At 47.6% G+C, this 16,228-nt stretch overlaps 1 protein-coding gene across 2 annotated transcripts in view; it reads right to left on the bottom strand.

Moving 5' to 3' along the window:
• The window catches only part of UBASH3B (ubiquitin associated and SH3 domain containing B), a 132,312-nt gene extending 127,940 nt beyond the window's left edge, over window positions 1-4,372 (bottom strand). The window contains exon 1 of one of the 2 annotated variants that reach the window (XM_004427195.3): window positions 3,794-4,372. In XM_004427195.3, coding sequence (XP_004427252.2) covers window positions 3,794-3,954 — 161 coding nt within the window. In that variant the 5' untranslated portion in view covers window positions 3,955-4,372. The remainder of the gene's footprint in view (window positions 1-3,793) is intronic. The other variant, XM_087433829.1, reaches the window with a different exon arrangement.
• Between the last annotated feature and the right edge of the window lie 11,856 nt (window positions 4,373-16,228).

Below are 16,228 nucleotides of genomic sequence, written 5' to 3'. Positions count from 1 at the left end.
CTCATTTCCCCAGAAACCACAGAGGCCAGGAGGGGGATGGTAGGAAATCCAGTTGGGTTATGCAAAGCCACAGCTCCATCCGAGTTCCTGTCCTGCGTCTCCCTGAGATAGGCAGCCCCCTTCTGGCCCCCAGGCATCCTGGTCCTCAGGCCTTTGCCCAGCTGGACACACACTCTTCCTTTTCCTTCCAACCAACCTCACTCCAGTCCTGACGAAGCTAGACCTTTATTTTTAGAACTTTTGGAATAGGGAAGAGCTAACGGGCATAGAAAGCAAAAGGAAGGGATAGGCCCTTTTGGCTCCTTGAAAGTTTCCTTCCTGAGGCCTCCCTAACACCTCTTTACCTTGTGCTGGCTTACACACACACACACACACACACACACACCATAAACATCGCCACTTCTCCATCCTTCTCCATGTGGCAGATTCTTCTACAGTAGTGTCTAACTTGGACCAAGGTCATAGGGTGGGATGGAAAAAAACCTAGCATAGCTCCAGGGGAGCACTGAGCTAGAGAGAACGTGCCCCAAGGTCACCCTGCTTGCTCAGCACTCCTCTCCCCTAGCTCTGTCAAGGACTTAACAACTGTGCACTCATTAGTCTAGTTCCCCTCAGAGGCCCTGAGGGTTAAGTCACTTATCCAAGACCAATGGGCCTCTGCGCTGGGGGAGCGGGGCGGGGGGGCTCACCTCTGAGCGCTGCTGGCCTGAGCTCCCTGCCGATCCCCCCAGAGCCCAGTGGAAGGTCCATTCTTTCTGCTGCACAACACCAGACCCTGTTACACCCAGAGGGGAACCAGAGCTGTCAGCCCTGGCTACCAGCATTGTCTCCAAAGGGCCATGTTCCAGACATTGGTCACATCCATTCTTGAGGCAACGCAGCCAAGTCTGCCAGACCACTGCTCTCTCGGGCTTTCAATTTCATCATGCTCCTTCCTCCAGGCTGAAGGCCTAGGAAGGGGCTTCTCAGAAGCTAAGCCGGATGCCATAGCTCCTTTTCTTCTCAACTCTCCAAAATGAGGTTAAAAGGCTGCTCTCTGGAATCTCAGATGGCCCCGTGGAGAGGTCGCTTTTCTTACTGACCTGAGTTAAGTTACTGAGGGGAAGGCTGACCGCATCAGCCTTTATGGGTTGAGGCAGAAGCGATACCAGCCTGGGTGGAGTGCAATTAGATCAGGTCACTGCCAGGGCTCCACTGCCTCCCAGGCAGAGAATTTGAGGGAGACAGAACAGCAAACCCAACCTCCCTCCCACCTAGACTGTTTCATGTGACCCACTCTGTCACCCTTTCAGTAAAGAGAGGCAGCACTAGTAATAATAATAGTAGCCATGAGAGGCTGAATAATGGCTCCGCAAAAGATGTTCAAGTCCTAATTCCTGGAACCTGTGAATATTACCTTACTGCAAAATAAAAAAAAGGATTTTGCAGATGTGGTTAAGTTAATGACCTTGAGGTAGGAAGATTATCCCAAATTATCTGGGGAGGCCCTAGATGCAATCACAGGTGTCTTTACAGGAACGAGGCAGAGGGAGATTTGACCAAGGCAGAAGAAGAGAAGGCAGTGTTACCATGGAGGCAGAGACGGGAGTGATGCAGCCACAAGCCAAAGAATGACAGCAGCCACCAGCAGCTGGAAGAGGCTGGGAATGGATTCTCCCCTAGAACGTCTAGGAGGGAGCACAGCCCTGCTGACACCTTGATTTCAGCCCAGTAATACTGATTTATGGCTTCTGGCCTCTAGAACTATGCGAGAATAAATTTCTGTTGTTTCAAGCCACCCAGTTTGTGCTATTTTGTTACGGCAGCCACAGAAACGAATACAGTAGCTTACAGTTAATGATCGTCCACTATGTGCCAAGCACTGCTCTAAGCATCTTACCCTCATTAACTCATTACATCCTGGCCCCGGATGTGAGGCCTGAGCTGAGCAGACCGGTGCCTGGATTTGGATCTAGATTCACTGCTTACTGCTGTGAGCCGGAGCAAGGTATGCAACCTCCCCAAGCCTCTATTCCTCAACTCATAAATGAGCATATGGTTATCTTTCTCATTGGGTTGCTAGGAGTATAAAAAGGATAATAAAGGCAAAGTGCTTAGAACAATACATAGTAAGCATTCGATAAATGCTAGCTATTATGAGATCTCAGGGGTAGAACAAGCCAAAATTAGACCATCATCCCAAACTGTCAGGACATGGGCAAGGCCTCCCGGACCCAGTGCGGGGGGAAAAAGATGTCCCTTTAAAGCCGGTTTAAATAGCAAATATGACAGGCTGAAGAGTTCAGTTAAGTATTTCTTCCCTTAATTAAGTAATTTAGGTCCTTCGCACCGGCCTCACTTCAGACAAGGCAGATGCTGGGGCTGAGCTCATTCTGCAGCACTGCCCAGCAGACTCCCCGGCCCCTGCCTCGGGTTCTTAAGGAGAGCTATGCACAGCGGTCATCCATATGAAGGACTGAACTTGCAGCATCCACGCCTGACACACCCCTGCAGAGGCCCCCACCTCTTCTCCCTGTAACTGCCATCAGGAGTTGCAGCCCCAGTGCTTGCAAAAATGTCAGCCCATTTTGTAGCCACCCCAACCCAACCCAGCAGGCTGGGGGAAATGACAAAATCAGGCGTTTGCTTTGATTAAGAGGTTACAGCCAAGGTAAAGAATAAACAAGGTTTCCCCAGAGATGGCAAAAGGGAAACCTAGAATTACCACCTGAAAAAAGGCACAGGAAAAAAAAAAAAAACTTTAACTTGGCCCTTCCTGATAAAGTTTGCCCAAGTTCGCTTTCAGGTGATGTAATTCAAAGCAGCAGCGCCCCACAGGATCCCAGGCCACGTGTCCCCACCTAAGAAATCTGCACGAGAGGAATTAACCAAGGGAGAAGGGCCTGGCCACCGGGTCTTGGCTTCCTCCTAGGCAGGGTTCCAGCGCCACAGTCTTGGATAACCAGCTTCAGAAGGCTCCTGCTGCTGCTGCTGCCGCCTTGTGCTGGCGACCAGGCCTCTTCCCAGCAGGCTGCAGGGGCAGCCACCTGCGCTCTCTCTGTCCTTGCCTACCCTTCGCTCCGGGGGGAAGGATGAGAGAGGACAGCTCCCCCTCCTTACTCTCAGGCACCCACAGATTTCTGCGCTGCCGTCACGACTGACGAGAACCCAGGTCCCCTGGAGAAATTGCTTTTCCTTCTCATTCCATCCTCCCTATCAATGAACACGCAGCAACACCCACGCTCCCGCTCCTCCTACTCCGGAGGGAGACCTAACCCGATAGCGACATCCGGAGCTGGAAGCCGCTGCAGTGGGAGCGCCGGCCTCCCTGCCCCGCTGTCCCTTGCCCTTTCCCAGCCATCAGAGGATCCCAAGCCAGCCCAGCGTTCCGGATCGAGAGGGTGCCTGAATCCACTATGGGGCCCCGCCTCCCCAGGGGCTCGGCGCTGGAGACCTCGGGGAGCCTGCGAGAGATCGGCTTAGCCCCATCCGCGGAGGCCGGCCGCCGGGCACGGTACCCGGGACTCGAACCTGGTGCCCTCGCCCTTAGGCATCCCTCGTCCTTAGGCATGCCTCCCCTTAGGTATGTCAAGCAAGCCCCCAGCCTAACGCTCCGGCGCGGCGTCTTCCCCTGCACCCCCGCCCGGAGGAGACGAGTCTCGGGCTGCCTGCGCGCCCATCCTGCCCCCAACAGGTCGTGGGCAGCAGGGAGCGCGCCGCCCGTGAGGCAGGCGCGGGGAGGCGAGCCGGAGCGAAGCCGAGGGCCGGCGCGTGGGGCGGGAGGGGTCGCGAGGGCTGCGAGCTGGCCACTTACGCGCGGGCTCTGGGGAACCCCATGGAGAGGAGCACGTCCAGCGCCGATCCATGCTTGATGGTGCCGGGGCGCTGCTGGCGGTTCCTCCGCGGGGTGACTTTGCTGTACAGCTCCTCTCTCGCGGCCATGCCGAGCGGGCTGGGGTGGCCGTACTGAGCCATGGCTCAGCGGCCAGCCATCGCCGGGGAAGGCGCCCAAGCCGGAGCGCACGGGACGAGGAGGGAGCCGGGCTCGGGTAGGGGAGGGGGCTCGGGGACCGAGAGCTGGGCGGGAGGCGGCGGCGGAGGCGGCGCTCAGAGCTTCCCCAGTGTGGAGACTGACGCTTCCTGGTGAGGCCACCGGAGCCAGAACGGCCGGCGAGCTGCTTCTGCCGGACCAGCCGTCAGCTAATTAGGCCCCCGGGTGCCCCCAGCGCGGCGCCTGCAGCAGCCCTCTCTCCTCCGCCCCCTTGCTTCTCCTCTCCTAGCAGTCCGGGAATTTGCAATGAGTAATTTTTGAATGGATCAAAAAGGAAAAGGAGCGTTGTGGGCTGGCCCTGCCTTGGCTGCACCGGGACCCCGCCCCTCTCTTAAAGCGGCAGCGCTGCCAGAGGCCGCTGGAGGCCGGGCGCGAGCTGTAGAGACTGTGCTTCTAGGCGGAGGATTCGAACCAGCGAAAGCTGCCTGTGTGCATTGGTTCTGGAGAGTCCCTCCCAGCGCCCCAACCTTCTCCATGGCTTGCATATAAGGCCAGCCGGGCCTCAAGACACCAGACCAACCCATTTCAAGTTTCAGATGGTTCTAGATGGGGTTAATAATGGAAATTGGGCGAACTGATGGATGACATTAATGAACCAGAAGGCCAAGCCTTAAGGTCCGGATAAAAGGTTTTGCTTCGGAAAGACCCTGCAAAACCCAGAGGATTATTATGGCCCTTGGAGACCAGGTTCCATCAGCTGGCCAAGTGGCTACCCTGAAGAATTACTGTGCTCTCCATGACTGAGAGAGTGACTCCAGGGCAAAGACTGCGGCCCCAGACTCTCAGGCCTGGGAGGAGAGCAGAAAAGAGGGAGAGGACAGGGTGGAAAGAAGAGAAAGCGGAAGATGGAAGGAGGAGGGAGGAGGAGGGGAAGGAAGTGGGAAGTGGAAGGAGGGTGGAGGAAACAGAAGAAACAGAGAAGGACACTTTCTACTTATAAGAGGTGTTGGAAATGGAATGGGTTGCTTTTCATTAGGGAATGAGTACCCTGTCAATAAAACGATTCATAGAAATACTGGATCCTCATCACTGCTCAGCAGTGAGGGATAGATGAATTGCATCATAGGTTGGAGAAAACTACTCCCAACTCCAAGGTGGATGTCCTAACTGTACCCACTCCCCTGTGCCCCACACCATGAACTTGGCTTGGGGATGTTAAGGCTCTTTCATTTGGAGACAAACTTATCCTCAGTCAGGGCAAGGGCCCCACTCAGTGTAATGGAAAAGACACAGAGTCAATCCTAGCTGCTCCTCTTTTCAAGTAATAATAATAATAAAACCTAACTTTTATTGGGCTCTTCTATGTGTCAGTCATGGTGCTAAGCATAATAAATGACTTAACTCATTCAATTTTTACATAAGCCTATGAAGTGTGTATGATTATTATCCCAGTTTTACAGATGAGAAAACTCAGCTCAGAGAGGTTGAGGAAGATCATAGAGCTGGTAAGTGCACAGCCAGAGCTTTTATCCACTGTGGTGCCTTGGACAAGCTGCTTCTGCCCCCTACAGCCCCATGTCCTCATCTGTACGCAGCACAGGAACCTAGCCTTACACACACTGGATTCTCCAAAAATGTCAGCCCTCTTCCCTGCCGGGAGTGTGCGGGAAGAATGGTGACCAGCGCTCATGGGGCAGCTTCTTGATGTTGCTGTATAAGGCATCTAAGGATTTTACCAGGGGAAATGACACAGCTTGATTCTCTTAGGCCAGAACTGATTTTCTAAAGAATATCCAGTGGTGTTTGGAAGTGCGGAGATTAGAACTACTGGGACTTAAGCAACAATGTGCATAATTCTGCCTCCTGCTGTGTAAGGCACGAGGGAAAGGTCAGGCTTCCTGGGTGGGAGCTTCTGCCAGAGCAGAGGAAGTGTCCAGGAGCCTCGCAGAGTGCTTTTCCAGGGCACGGAGCAAAGAGACAGGACGGGGCTGCGGAAGACATACCTCACAGACTAGCCTCCTTGGGATGTTTTTGGTAAAGTATGCTGGACCTTACCCAATGTTCCAAATTTCTTCCAAATGCTTGGGCTGAGAGTCAAATGATCTGGAGCCTAGTCAAGAGTTACTAATGTCGGTGAAAGCACTTTGTAAACCATAAGCACTACACAAATAATAAGCCAAATTTATTGAGAACTTGCTTTATGCTGGTGCTGTTCTTAGCTTCTTACACATATAATTTAATTCCTCAACAAGAGACTGAAACAAGCACTACCAAATTTATCATCAGCCACTTGACAAATGAAGATGTTGAAACAGACAGAGGTCAAGTATCTTGTTCAAGGTCACATGACTAGTAAGTGGTAGAATCAGGATTTGAGCTCTTAAAATTTGTCCAAATAACCACTTACCACCATTGTTCGGATGACGAAGAGATACCAAACCATTAAAATAACATGGTCACCTGTGACTCCTCCTGTGCCCTTTGACACAGAAGTGCTGGGTCCCTGCTTCTCCAGAAGAATTGAATTAATTGTCTTTCTCCCTGCCTCTAGGCAAACTGTGTGAGGAAATGATGGATATAAAAATAGTTTTAGGGGACCGGCCTGGTGGCGCAGCAGTTAAGTGCGCGCGCTCCGCTGCCATGGCCCGGGGTTGGAGGGTTGGGATCCCCGGCACGCACCGACGCACCGCTTGTCAAGCCATGCTGTGGCGGTGTCCCATATAAAGTGGAGGAAGATGGGCACAGATGTTAGCCCAGGGCCAGTCTTCCTCAGCAAAAAAAGAGGAAGATTGGCATCGGATGTTAGGTCAGGGCTGATCTTCCTCACAAAAAAAAAAAAAAATAGTTTTAGGTAGCCTGGATAAAGCACTATGGAAAACCAGACACCTCAGATACAAACTGTTTTGTCTGGGGCACTGCTACAGAAATCCCAGCCTGGCTGCCTCACCCTTCTTGAGCTGGGTGCTGCCATTTGTTCTGCACAGAGTGGGGGGCTGGCAATTAACATGCATTGTGCTTTAATTGTATCGACTTTGAAACGCTAAATGTCCATATTGTTAGATTACAAAGAGAAGAGGAATGACTACTCATCGACAGGGTATCTAACAGCTGTGAGGGGGAAGGAGTGAGGGGGAGGGGGGCCCTGCACAGTGAGGGAGCTGGCGCATGAGCACTAAGCTGCCTCCTCAGGAGAGAAAGTAAGTCATCATGTCCTCCTGCAACAGTGGGTCATGTCAGAATCCACCCTGGAGCACAAACCTTTCTGTTCACGTGAGCACTGTTTCACTCCACCCCTACTGGCCCCAGCCACTTTCTTGGCGTGGCAGCCCTTTTGAAATGGCCACAGGGATGCCCAGGATGGGCCTAGCTAACTGCACTCATAATTTCTTTTTTTTCTTTTCTTTTGTTTTTTTGTGAGGAAGATCAGCCCTGAGCTAACATCCATGCTAATCCTCTTGTTGCTGAGGAAGACCGACTCTCAGCTAACATCTATTGTCAATCCTCCTCCTTTTTTTTCCCCAAAGCCCCAGTCGATAGTTGTATGTCGTAGTCGCACATCCTTCTAGTTGCTGTATGTGGGACGTGGCCTCAGCATGGCCGGAGAAGCGGTGCATCGGTGCGCGCCCGGGATCCGAACCCGGGCCACCAGCAGCAGAGCACAGCACTTAACCACTAAGCCTCAGGGCCTGCCCTGCACTCAATTTCTGAAGGGTGTCCTATGTCTTTTTCTTCTTGTCTCTGTCCTTGAGAAAAGGTCAAGTGACTGCGTTAAGAACAGGTGGTAAAGTCTGCAGAATATCCCCAGTCCCCAAGGTTGGGATGTTGTCTTGGCAAATGAAGGCAGTTTTCAAACGGCTGGGAATGACTTTAGCCCCTCGATGTCAAGGGGATTCCTTGTGGCCAGAAGATTTTGAAAGCGTGTGGTAAGGAAAGAAAGGGAAGAGCATGGAAGGGCTCCAGAACTGGGAACCGGGATGCCTAAGTGTTGGCTGTGCCTTGGATATTGTTTTCTGCCCCTCTCTGGGCCTCAGCCTCCTCACCTGCCAAATGAGGGAGTTGGCTTAGGCTGGGGATCCCTAGGACTTTGCCAAGGGACCCTCAGGGACTCTTTGTGGGCAGGGGTTGGGATTACTCAACTGAAGGTTGAGTGGGTGAAGCACGGCTTCCCCTTCCCCTTTTCAGGGTGGGTGCACTTTATGTCTATATGTCTTGGAGTTTTATGTATGGTTTTCCATGGGAAGATGGTTTAAAGAGTCAAAAAACATTTTGAAAAACACTGAACTGGATGATCTTTAATGCCCACTTTAGTTCTGACAGACAATAATTTAATAAAAAAGAAAAGTAAAGAGGAATGGAGTGGGATTGGTGAGAGGAGGAAGAGGTTGCTGGGAAGGGAGGGGCAGCTGAGGGCTGGGTTGGGGAGAGAGGAGAAGGGTCCACACAGGTAGAATGTTAGAGTGAAATGGACTTTAAAAAGTCATGTTGGACGGATGGCAACTAGACTTTTGGTGGTGAACACGGGTGTAGTCTACACAAAAGTCAAAATATAATGATGTATACCTGAAATGTACATAATGTTATAAACCAATGTTACCTCAATAAAAAAATAAAAAACAAATTTTTAAAAGTCATGTTGTTCCCACTGCTAGAAGAAATAATAATTACATGACTTGACAGAATGCTACAAGAGCAGTTATACTGTAATATAAATGTATCAAATTAATATATTGTATACCTTAAATTTACACAATGTTATATGTCAATTATACCTCAATAAAAAAAATTAAATTAAATTAAAATTTTTTTAAAAAGTCATGTCATTCCTACCCCGTCCCAAGGCACAATTATAACAAATCTAAGGACTTGGAGATTGGTGACTATTTCAGTCTTAAATTTGTCCCTATGCTTAGCACAATTTTGGGCACATAGAAAGTCTGTAGTAGCATTTATACAATTGTTGATGGGTTGTTTAATCTGCGAGGCCATGTCACACAGCAGAAAAAGCTAAGGCTGAGAATAAGTTTGGAGCATCGCTCCAAACCAATAAAAAGCTTATATTTTTCTCACACATTGAAAAAATTAAGATCTATCCTTTAATTGCAAAAGGAAAAGAGGAGGGAGTCTGTTTTTGTTTCTTTTTTGCCCGTCTGTGAACAAAAATCCCGGCATGTCTATTCTGGAATCCTCCTAGGAGACACTCCATTGTCCATGTTTCCTCCTTGTAAAGGCCTCATCCCAAATGTCACTGCCCCAGCGTGTGTGTCCGTGATTTGCCACATAACAATAGAAGTGTTGTGAAATAAACAGTACAGTATAAGCTTAAAAAAAAAAGTTTTTTTCCTCTCACACAAGTTCCTTTTTGTATACAAAAGGAAAAGTACGGCAGCACAAGGGGAAGTTTTATTTCTTAGAAATAGAACAAAATTAAATAGCTATAAAAACCTAGGTATGAGGACAAAAAACCCCTTGATTTAAGAATGGAAACAACAGTCATGGACCAAGATACTTGCAAACACAATTTTTACTGTTTAAAAATTCAGAGTGGTCTCTGCAAGATATAATTTTTGAATATTTCTTTTTAAAAATGCAAGTTTACAGGGGCCGGCCCGGTGGCGCAAGCGGTTAAGTGCGTGCACTCTGCTGTGGCCTGGGGTTCGCAGGTTCAGATCCCAGGCACGCACTGACGCTGGTCAAGCCATGCTGTGGCGGCGTCCCATATAAAGTGGAGGAAGATGGGCATGGATGTTAGCCCAGGGCCAGTCTTCCTCAGCAAAAAGAGGAGGATTGGCAGATGTTAGCTCAGGGCCGATCTTCCTCCCCCCGCAAAAAAAATGCAAGTTTACTTTAAAATCTTATAAAATGCATTTTCATGGATCTTTGTGAGTCTGTGTACATTGTTGTCAGATATATTTTTCCAATTCATGCATAATATATAATGTAAACATAAATAGCTGATGACCTATACAAATAGGGAAAAGTTTATTATGCCAAGCCATAGGTAGAGTAACATTCTGGTCAGTGATATTTCTTCCATCTTCATTCTGGAAATTAAAATATTAGAAGTGCCAGTTGCCATCTCCCCTCCCCACTGCTGGGCCCATGCTCTACCCAAACTGCGCTAGACATACTTTACAAGTCCCATTCTAGGACTGGGTTATAGGCTTGAGAAAGCAAGCAAAATAATTTACCTCAGTCTCCTCATCTGTAAAATGGAAATAATACTTACCTGATAGGGTTTTTGTGACGATTAAGTGAGTCATGAAGTAGCAAGCAAGGTGCTACCTGCTTGCTGAGGGGAAATAAAACTGAGTTTCCCCTGTGTACTACTCACCTTCCCATTCTCATGACATTTGTGCAATTTCTTTGTTTAATTAGACCTTAGGACTGTGGAATTAAATTAATCATAATCCATGGTCCGTATATGCCTCAATTTTAACTAGTTAATCAGTTCATTTTAAATAATACAATAAGCACCTACAAACCATTCAGCTAAAACAAAAGTTAGAGGGCTGGCTGGGTGGCATAGTAGTTAAGTTCACACGCTCTGCTTGGCAGCCCAGGGTTCGTGGGTTCGGATCCCCAGGCACAGACCTACGCACGGCTTGTCAAGCCATGCTGTGGCAGTGTCCCACATACAAAATAGAGGAGGAGGGGGGCTGGCCCCGTGGCATAGCGGTTAAGTGCATGCGCTCCACTGCTGGCGGCCCAGGGATCGGATCCCGGGCATGCACTGACGCACTGCTTGTCAGGCCATGCTGTGGCGGCATCCCATGTAAAGTGGAGGAAGATGGGCATGGATGTTAGCTCAGGGCCAGTCTTCCTCAGCAAAAAGAGGAGGATTGGCATGGATGTTAGCTCAGGGCTGATCTTCCTCACAAAAAAAAAAAAATAGAGGAGGACTGGTACAGATGTTAGCTCAGCGACAATCTTCCTCACCAAAAAAAAAAAAAAAAATTAGAACCTATATCTTACCAGATGACCACTCCCCACTCCAACAAGCCAATCCCCTGCCTCACCAGACCCCAGGTATCTTCATCCTACATCCTGTGTTCATCATTCCCTGTTTACCTTTTCATATAATTTTGTTGAATCTTTAAGTAGTCCTAAAAAGTATACTTAAAACTTTTTTAGCTGTTTTTAATGTCATAAAAGGGTATAATGCTGTTTGTAATCTTTTGGGAGTTACCTTTTTTGCTCAATAATACATGTGTAAGGTATATCCATACTGTTGAATATTGGGTGGTTCATTGGTTTGGTTGCTGTGTAATAGTCTATTCTCCTGTTAGTTTATGTTTGGATGATTTCCAAGTTCTTGCTTTTATGACTCTGCTGCTATGAACATTCTTCACATGTCGCCAGCTACATGTGTGTAAGAATTACTCTTGGAGTAGAATCCCTAGGAGTAGAATTGCTGGGTCATCTTCAACTTAGAAGGTAATACAAAACTGTTTTCCAAAGTAGTTACACCAATTTATATTCCCACCAGCAGCACATAAGAGATCTCTTTGCACTATAGGCTACATAATTATTCTGTATTCCAGACTATTCTACAAGCCACTTAAGGATAACTTGAGGTAACGTAGTTAGAGAGTTCAAGAGTATGAGCTCTATGTTTGACTTCTACTTTCTTCCTTATTAGCCATGTGACCTTGAACAAATTAATTCATTTGACAGTTATTCACTGAGCATCTACTATGTGCTGAGGACACAGAAATAAACAAGATAAAGTCCCTCTTCTCAAGGAGCCTACCATCGAATAGGAAGAGACAGACAGTAAATTGGTAAATGTAAATTCCATACAATGATAAGTGCTATAAATTAGGAAAACAGGGTGATGTGCTAAAGAGAGACTGAGGGTGGGGAGCTACTTTAGCAAAAGTAGATAGGGAAGGTCACTGTGGAGGTGACATCAGAGCTAAGATCTAATTGACAAGAAGGAGGCGGCCAAAGGAAGATACGGAGGGAGAGCGTTTTAGGTGGAGGGCACAGCAACTGCAAAAGGCTCTAAGGTGAGAATCTTCAAAGGAACATAAAGAAGGCCGGCCAAACTGAACCACAGTGAGTGAGGGGAGCATTGACAGGCAGTGGGTGTGCCAGAACTAGCTCAAGTCACTGGTCAGAGCCCACTGCTAAATTTGCAGGAACACTTGGAGGCGGTTGTTAAGCCATTTGGAAATCAGCCATGGTGGGAGTATTTACACCATGGAAATTGGCACATGTTTCCTCAGGGCTTCTTCCCCCTGGCCCTGAGAGTGGGGAGGGGCATGGGTGGGGGAAGCACACTACTGAACAGACGCAGTTAAAAAGTGAGGAGGAGTTACATAACCTCTCAGAACCGACTCTCAAAGGGTTGCTGTGAGAATTAAATGAGTCATTCACATGAAGCTCAGGGCACATGATGAGCAATGACTGAAGAGTACTTGCCTGCTTCTGCCAATTTTCATGCTCCTTCCCCAGCTGCCCTTTACACTCCAACAATCTGTGCATGATGATCCTTGGAGGAAAAAGAACAAACACATGTTGAGTGGTCACTGTAGGCCAGGACTTTCACGTATCATTATTTCATACCATCAACAACACTGTCGGGCAGATATCTATATGGGCAATTTACTGATAAACCTATTGTGGTTCAGAGAGGTTATGTAACTTGCCCAAGTTCATACAGTTGCTAAGTGGTAGAACTGGCATTGAAAACTGAGACATCGGGCTGGCCCCGTGGCTTAGCAGTTAAGTGCTCGCGCTCCGCTACTGGCGGCCCGGGTTCGGATCCCTGGCGCACACCTATGCACTGCTTCTCCAGCCATGCTAAGGCCACGTTCCGCATACAGCAACTAGAAGGATGTGCAACTGTGACATACAACTATCTACTGGGGCTTTGGAGGGGGGAAAAATAAAAGGAGGAGGATTGGCAATAGATGTTAGCTCAGAGCCGGTCTTCATCAGCAAAAAGAGGAGGATTATCACGGATGTTAGCTCAGGGCTGATCTTCCTAAAAAAAAAAAAAAAAGAAAGAAAACTAAGACATGTGAATCTAACTTGAGGGCACATCACAATTAACCTTAATTAATATCAATTAAAATATTTTCATAGGCAACTCATTTCAGTGGATAATTTATTTGGATGTGCTATTAAATGAACCACAGGACTGCTTGAGCCCACAGGTGAAGACTGTTTGAACATATGTGAGTAAAAGTGGTGGCAGCCAATCTGGCGTTGAAGTAACCTTTACTAAACTCATCAAGTCATCAGATGACTAGCAAGTAAAAGACAAATGAAATTCTTCCTTCCTCTCTCCTTCTTTCTGCAGTAATGGTAAACCTACTATATCTGGGCATTGGGATCAAAGAGAGGGGTGGCTTCAGGAAGTGCCCAGTCTAGCAGGAGACTGGGATGATCAAACCAGGACAACACAAGATGATTGAGAGACATGGAGGTTTGCCTAAGTTGCTACAGGGGCTGAAAGGTGGGAGGATGGTTGAGAAATCTTCCCCAGAGTAGATGATGTCTGAGCTGGACATTGGAAGATGAATGGAAGCTAATTAGATGTGGAATGGGATAGTAGGGGTAGGATGAGGCTGGGTAGAAAGAGAGGAAAGAAAAGATGTTTCAGGCAGAGAAAATACTATGTGCAAAGGCCAGAGATGGGAAAGATCAGGTCACCTCGGAAGACCTGCATAGCAGAAACACAGGGTTTTGGGGGAATGGAGGAGATTCAGATACTGGAGCAGGGTTGGAGAATTTGGGTTACTGCAGAACCAGACTTTATAGGTAATGTTTCCCTAGCTGATGTCTGCCCAGCTTTGATACCCATCACTCCCCAATGATTGGGTTAGCAATCCCAAACCACTTAGAATCCAAGGTGCTATGGTCTGAGTCATTGTGTCCCCCCCAAATTCATATGTTGAAATCCTAACCCCCTAATGTGATGGTATTAGGATGTGGGGCCTTTGAGAGGTGATTAGGTCAGGAGGGTGGGATGCGATTAGTGCTCTTATAAAAGAGACTCCAGGGAGCTTCCTGGCCCCTTCCACCATGTGAGGACACAGCGAGAAGTCTGCAGTGCAGAAGGGGGCCCTGGCTTGACCATGCTGGCACCCTGACCTTAGACTTCCAGCCTCCAGAACTGTAAGAAATAGATTTCTGTTGTTTATAAGCCACCCAGTCTATGGTATTTGTTATAGCAGCCCGAATGGACTAAAACACAACGGCAAATCAGAGTTGCATTTCAAAATACGTCTCCTTCTTCAACACTCAACTGAAGTCCTAAAATTTCCAGGAAGTTTTCCCAGGCCCCCAGCTACTAAGAACTCTCAGAGTGCTTTTTAAATCCTGAAATCTCATGGATAGTTTACAATATGCTGCCTTTTATTTTTCCTTTACTTTTTCATTCTCTGTCTTTTAAATGTAAATGCTTTCTTAAAAGAATTATAGAAGCAATACAGTAAGGTATTTTTATCATAAAATTAATGTCAAAAAATAAAGAAGGAAAAATAATCACTTTAAATAGAAGTGATCTAAGATAACGTTTTAGTACATTTTCTTCCATTGTTGTTTAGTGAAACTGATGATCAACGCTCTGGCCTAGTCAAATTAATTCTAAATTATTGAGAGTGGGGATTATGTACTATCACTTTATCTTTTTTACCTACCAGGTGACCCCCTTAAGTATTTGTCATTGATGGAGACAATACTCAATGGGTTATGAGCTTCCAGCTAGTTGGGACCATGGCATGTGCCTGAAAAGTGTGTTAATGTAAATTTGCTTGAAAATTTGTGCCCTGAGTGAGTAGTGTTGTGAAAAAGCCCAGAGGAGATCACATAGTCAGCCTTGTCATCTTCAAAAAATCCAGGACAAGTCTTAACATAACTCTCTAGAGTGGAGGCCACTGGTGTGGGCCAGTATCCCGTGGGGATGCTGGATCCATCTCCGGGAGCAGGTGGCAGACTACCACCTGAAAAATAAAAGCAGGGCCGGCCCCGTGGCTTAGCGGTTAAGTGCGTGCACTCCGCTGCTGGCGGCCCGGGTTCGGATCCCTGGCGCGCACCGACGCACCGCTTCTCCGGCCATGCTGAGGCCGTGTCCCACATACAGCAACTAGAAGGATATGCAGCTATGACATACAACTATCTACTGGGGCTTTGGGGAGAAAATAAATAAATAAATAAATAAAAGAAAAATTAATAAAATAAGAAAAAGATCACCCTCTTTCCCTCTCCTCTCCCTCCTCCTTCCAAAAGTCCCCTGGGAAAAATAGATACTTGATCTCTGGAGGAATCAGATTATTATTCATTTCTATGGCTGCTGTAACACATTACCACAAACTAGGGGGCTGAAAACAGAAATTTATCCTCTGTCACTTCTGGAGGCCAGAAGCCCTAAATCAATGTCATTGGGCTGAAATCAAGATGTCAGCAGGACTGTGTTCCCTTCTAGAGGTTCTAAGGGAAAATTCATTCCTTGCCTCTTCCAGCTTCTGGTGGCTGCTGGCATTTTTTGGCTTGTGGCCACACATCACTCCAATTTTTAAGGCAGCATCTTCAAATCTCTCTCTGCTCTGTCTTCACCTAACCTTCTCCTCTGTATGTGTCTGTCTGAAATCTCCTTTTGGCTCTCCCTTATAAGGACCCTTGTGGCTGCATTTAGGGCCCACCCAGAAAATCCAGGATAATCTTTCCATCTTAAAATCCTTTATTTCACGACATCTGCAAAAATTCTATTTTCCTTGTAAGGAAACCTTTACAGGTTCCAGAGATTAGCACCTGATATCTTTGGGTGGCTATTATTTAGCCTGCTACACTATTCCTTAGAGCGGCTAATTTTGAGGCTGGATGGACTTCAAGGCTCAGGAGAATCTTTTTCATTCTCATGATTTGGGTTAAGGGGAGGAGACAGATTATGGAGAGGGGCAGGAAATGAGTCAGTAAATTACACTTTCCCAATCCTTTGGGGAAAGGCCACCTTCCTCAATTTATGCTGTTCCCTCTGCATGGACCTCTTCCTTTCCCTGCCTTCCTCCCAGGGGCCTTGCCTGACCACACCTGCCTTCCTTCCCCATACTGCATGGATGAAGTCTATCACTCTCTTGTCCTTTGTGCCCCGTGTATCATACATAGCACTAAGCATGTGAAAGGTATTTCATACACTTAGTGCTCACCTCCAGAGTAGAATGTGAGCTCCATGAGGCTCCATGTGCCTTACCCACACTGTGCCCTCAGTAGGTGCTTAATAAATGTCTCTTGAACTGACTTGAACTGCAT

Source organism: Ceratotherium simum, chromosome 7 (assembly GCF_057802395.1).
Source record: "Ceratotherium simum simum isolate JZ-2026a chromosome 7, ASM5780239v1, whole genome shotgun sequence".
Taxonomy (NCBI): Eukaryota; Metazoa; Chordata; class Mammalia; order Perissodactyla; family Rhinocerotidae; genus Ceratotherium; species Ceratotherium simum.
The sequence above is the reverse complement of the archived record's forward strand: the minus strand, read 5'-3'. Positions and strand labels throughout refer to the sequence as shown.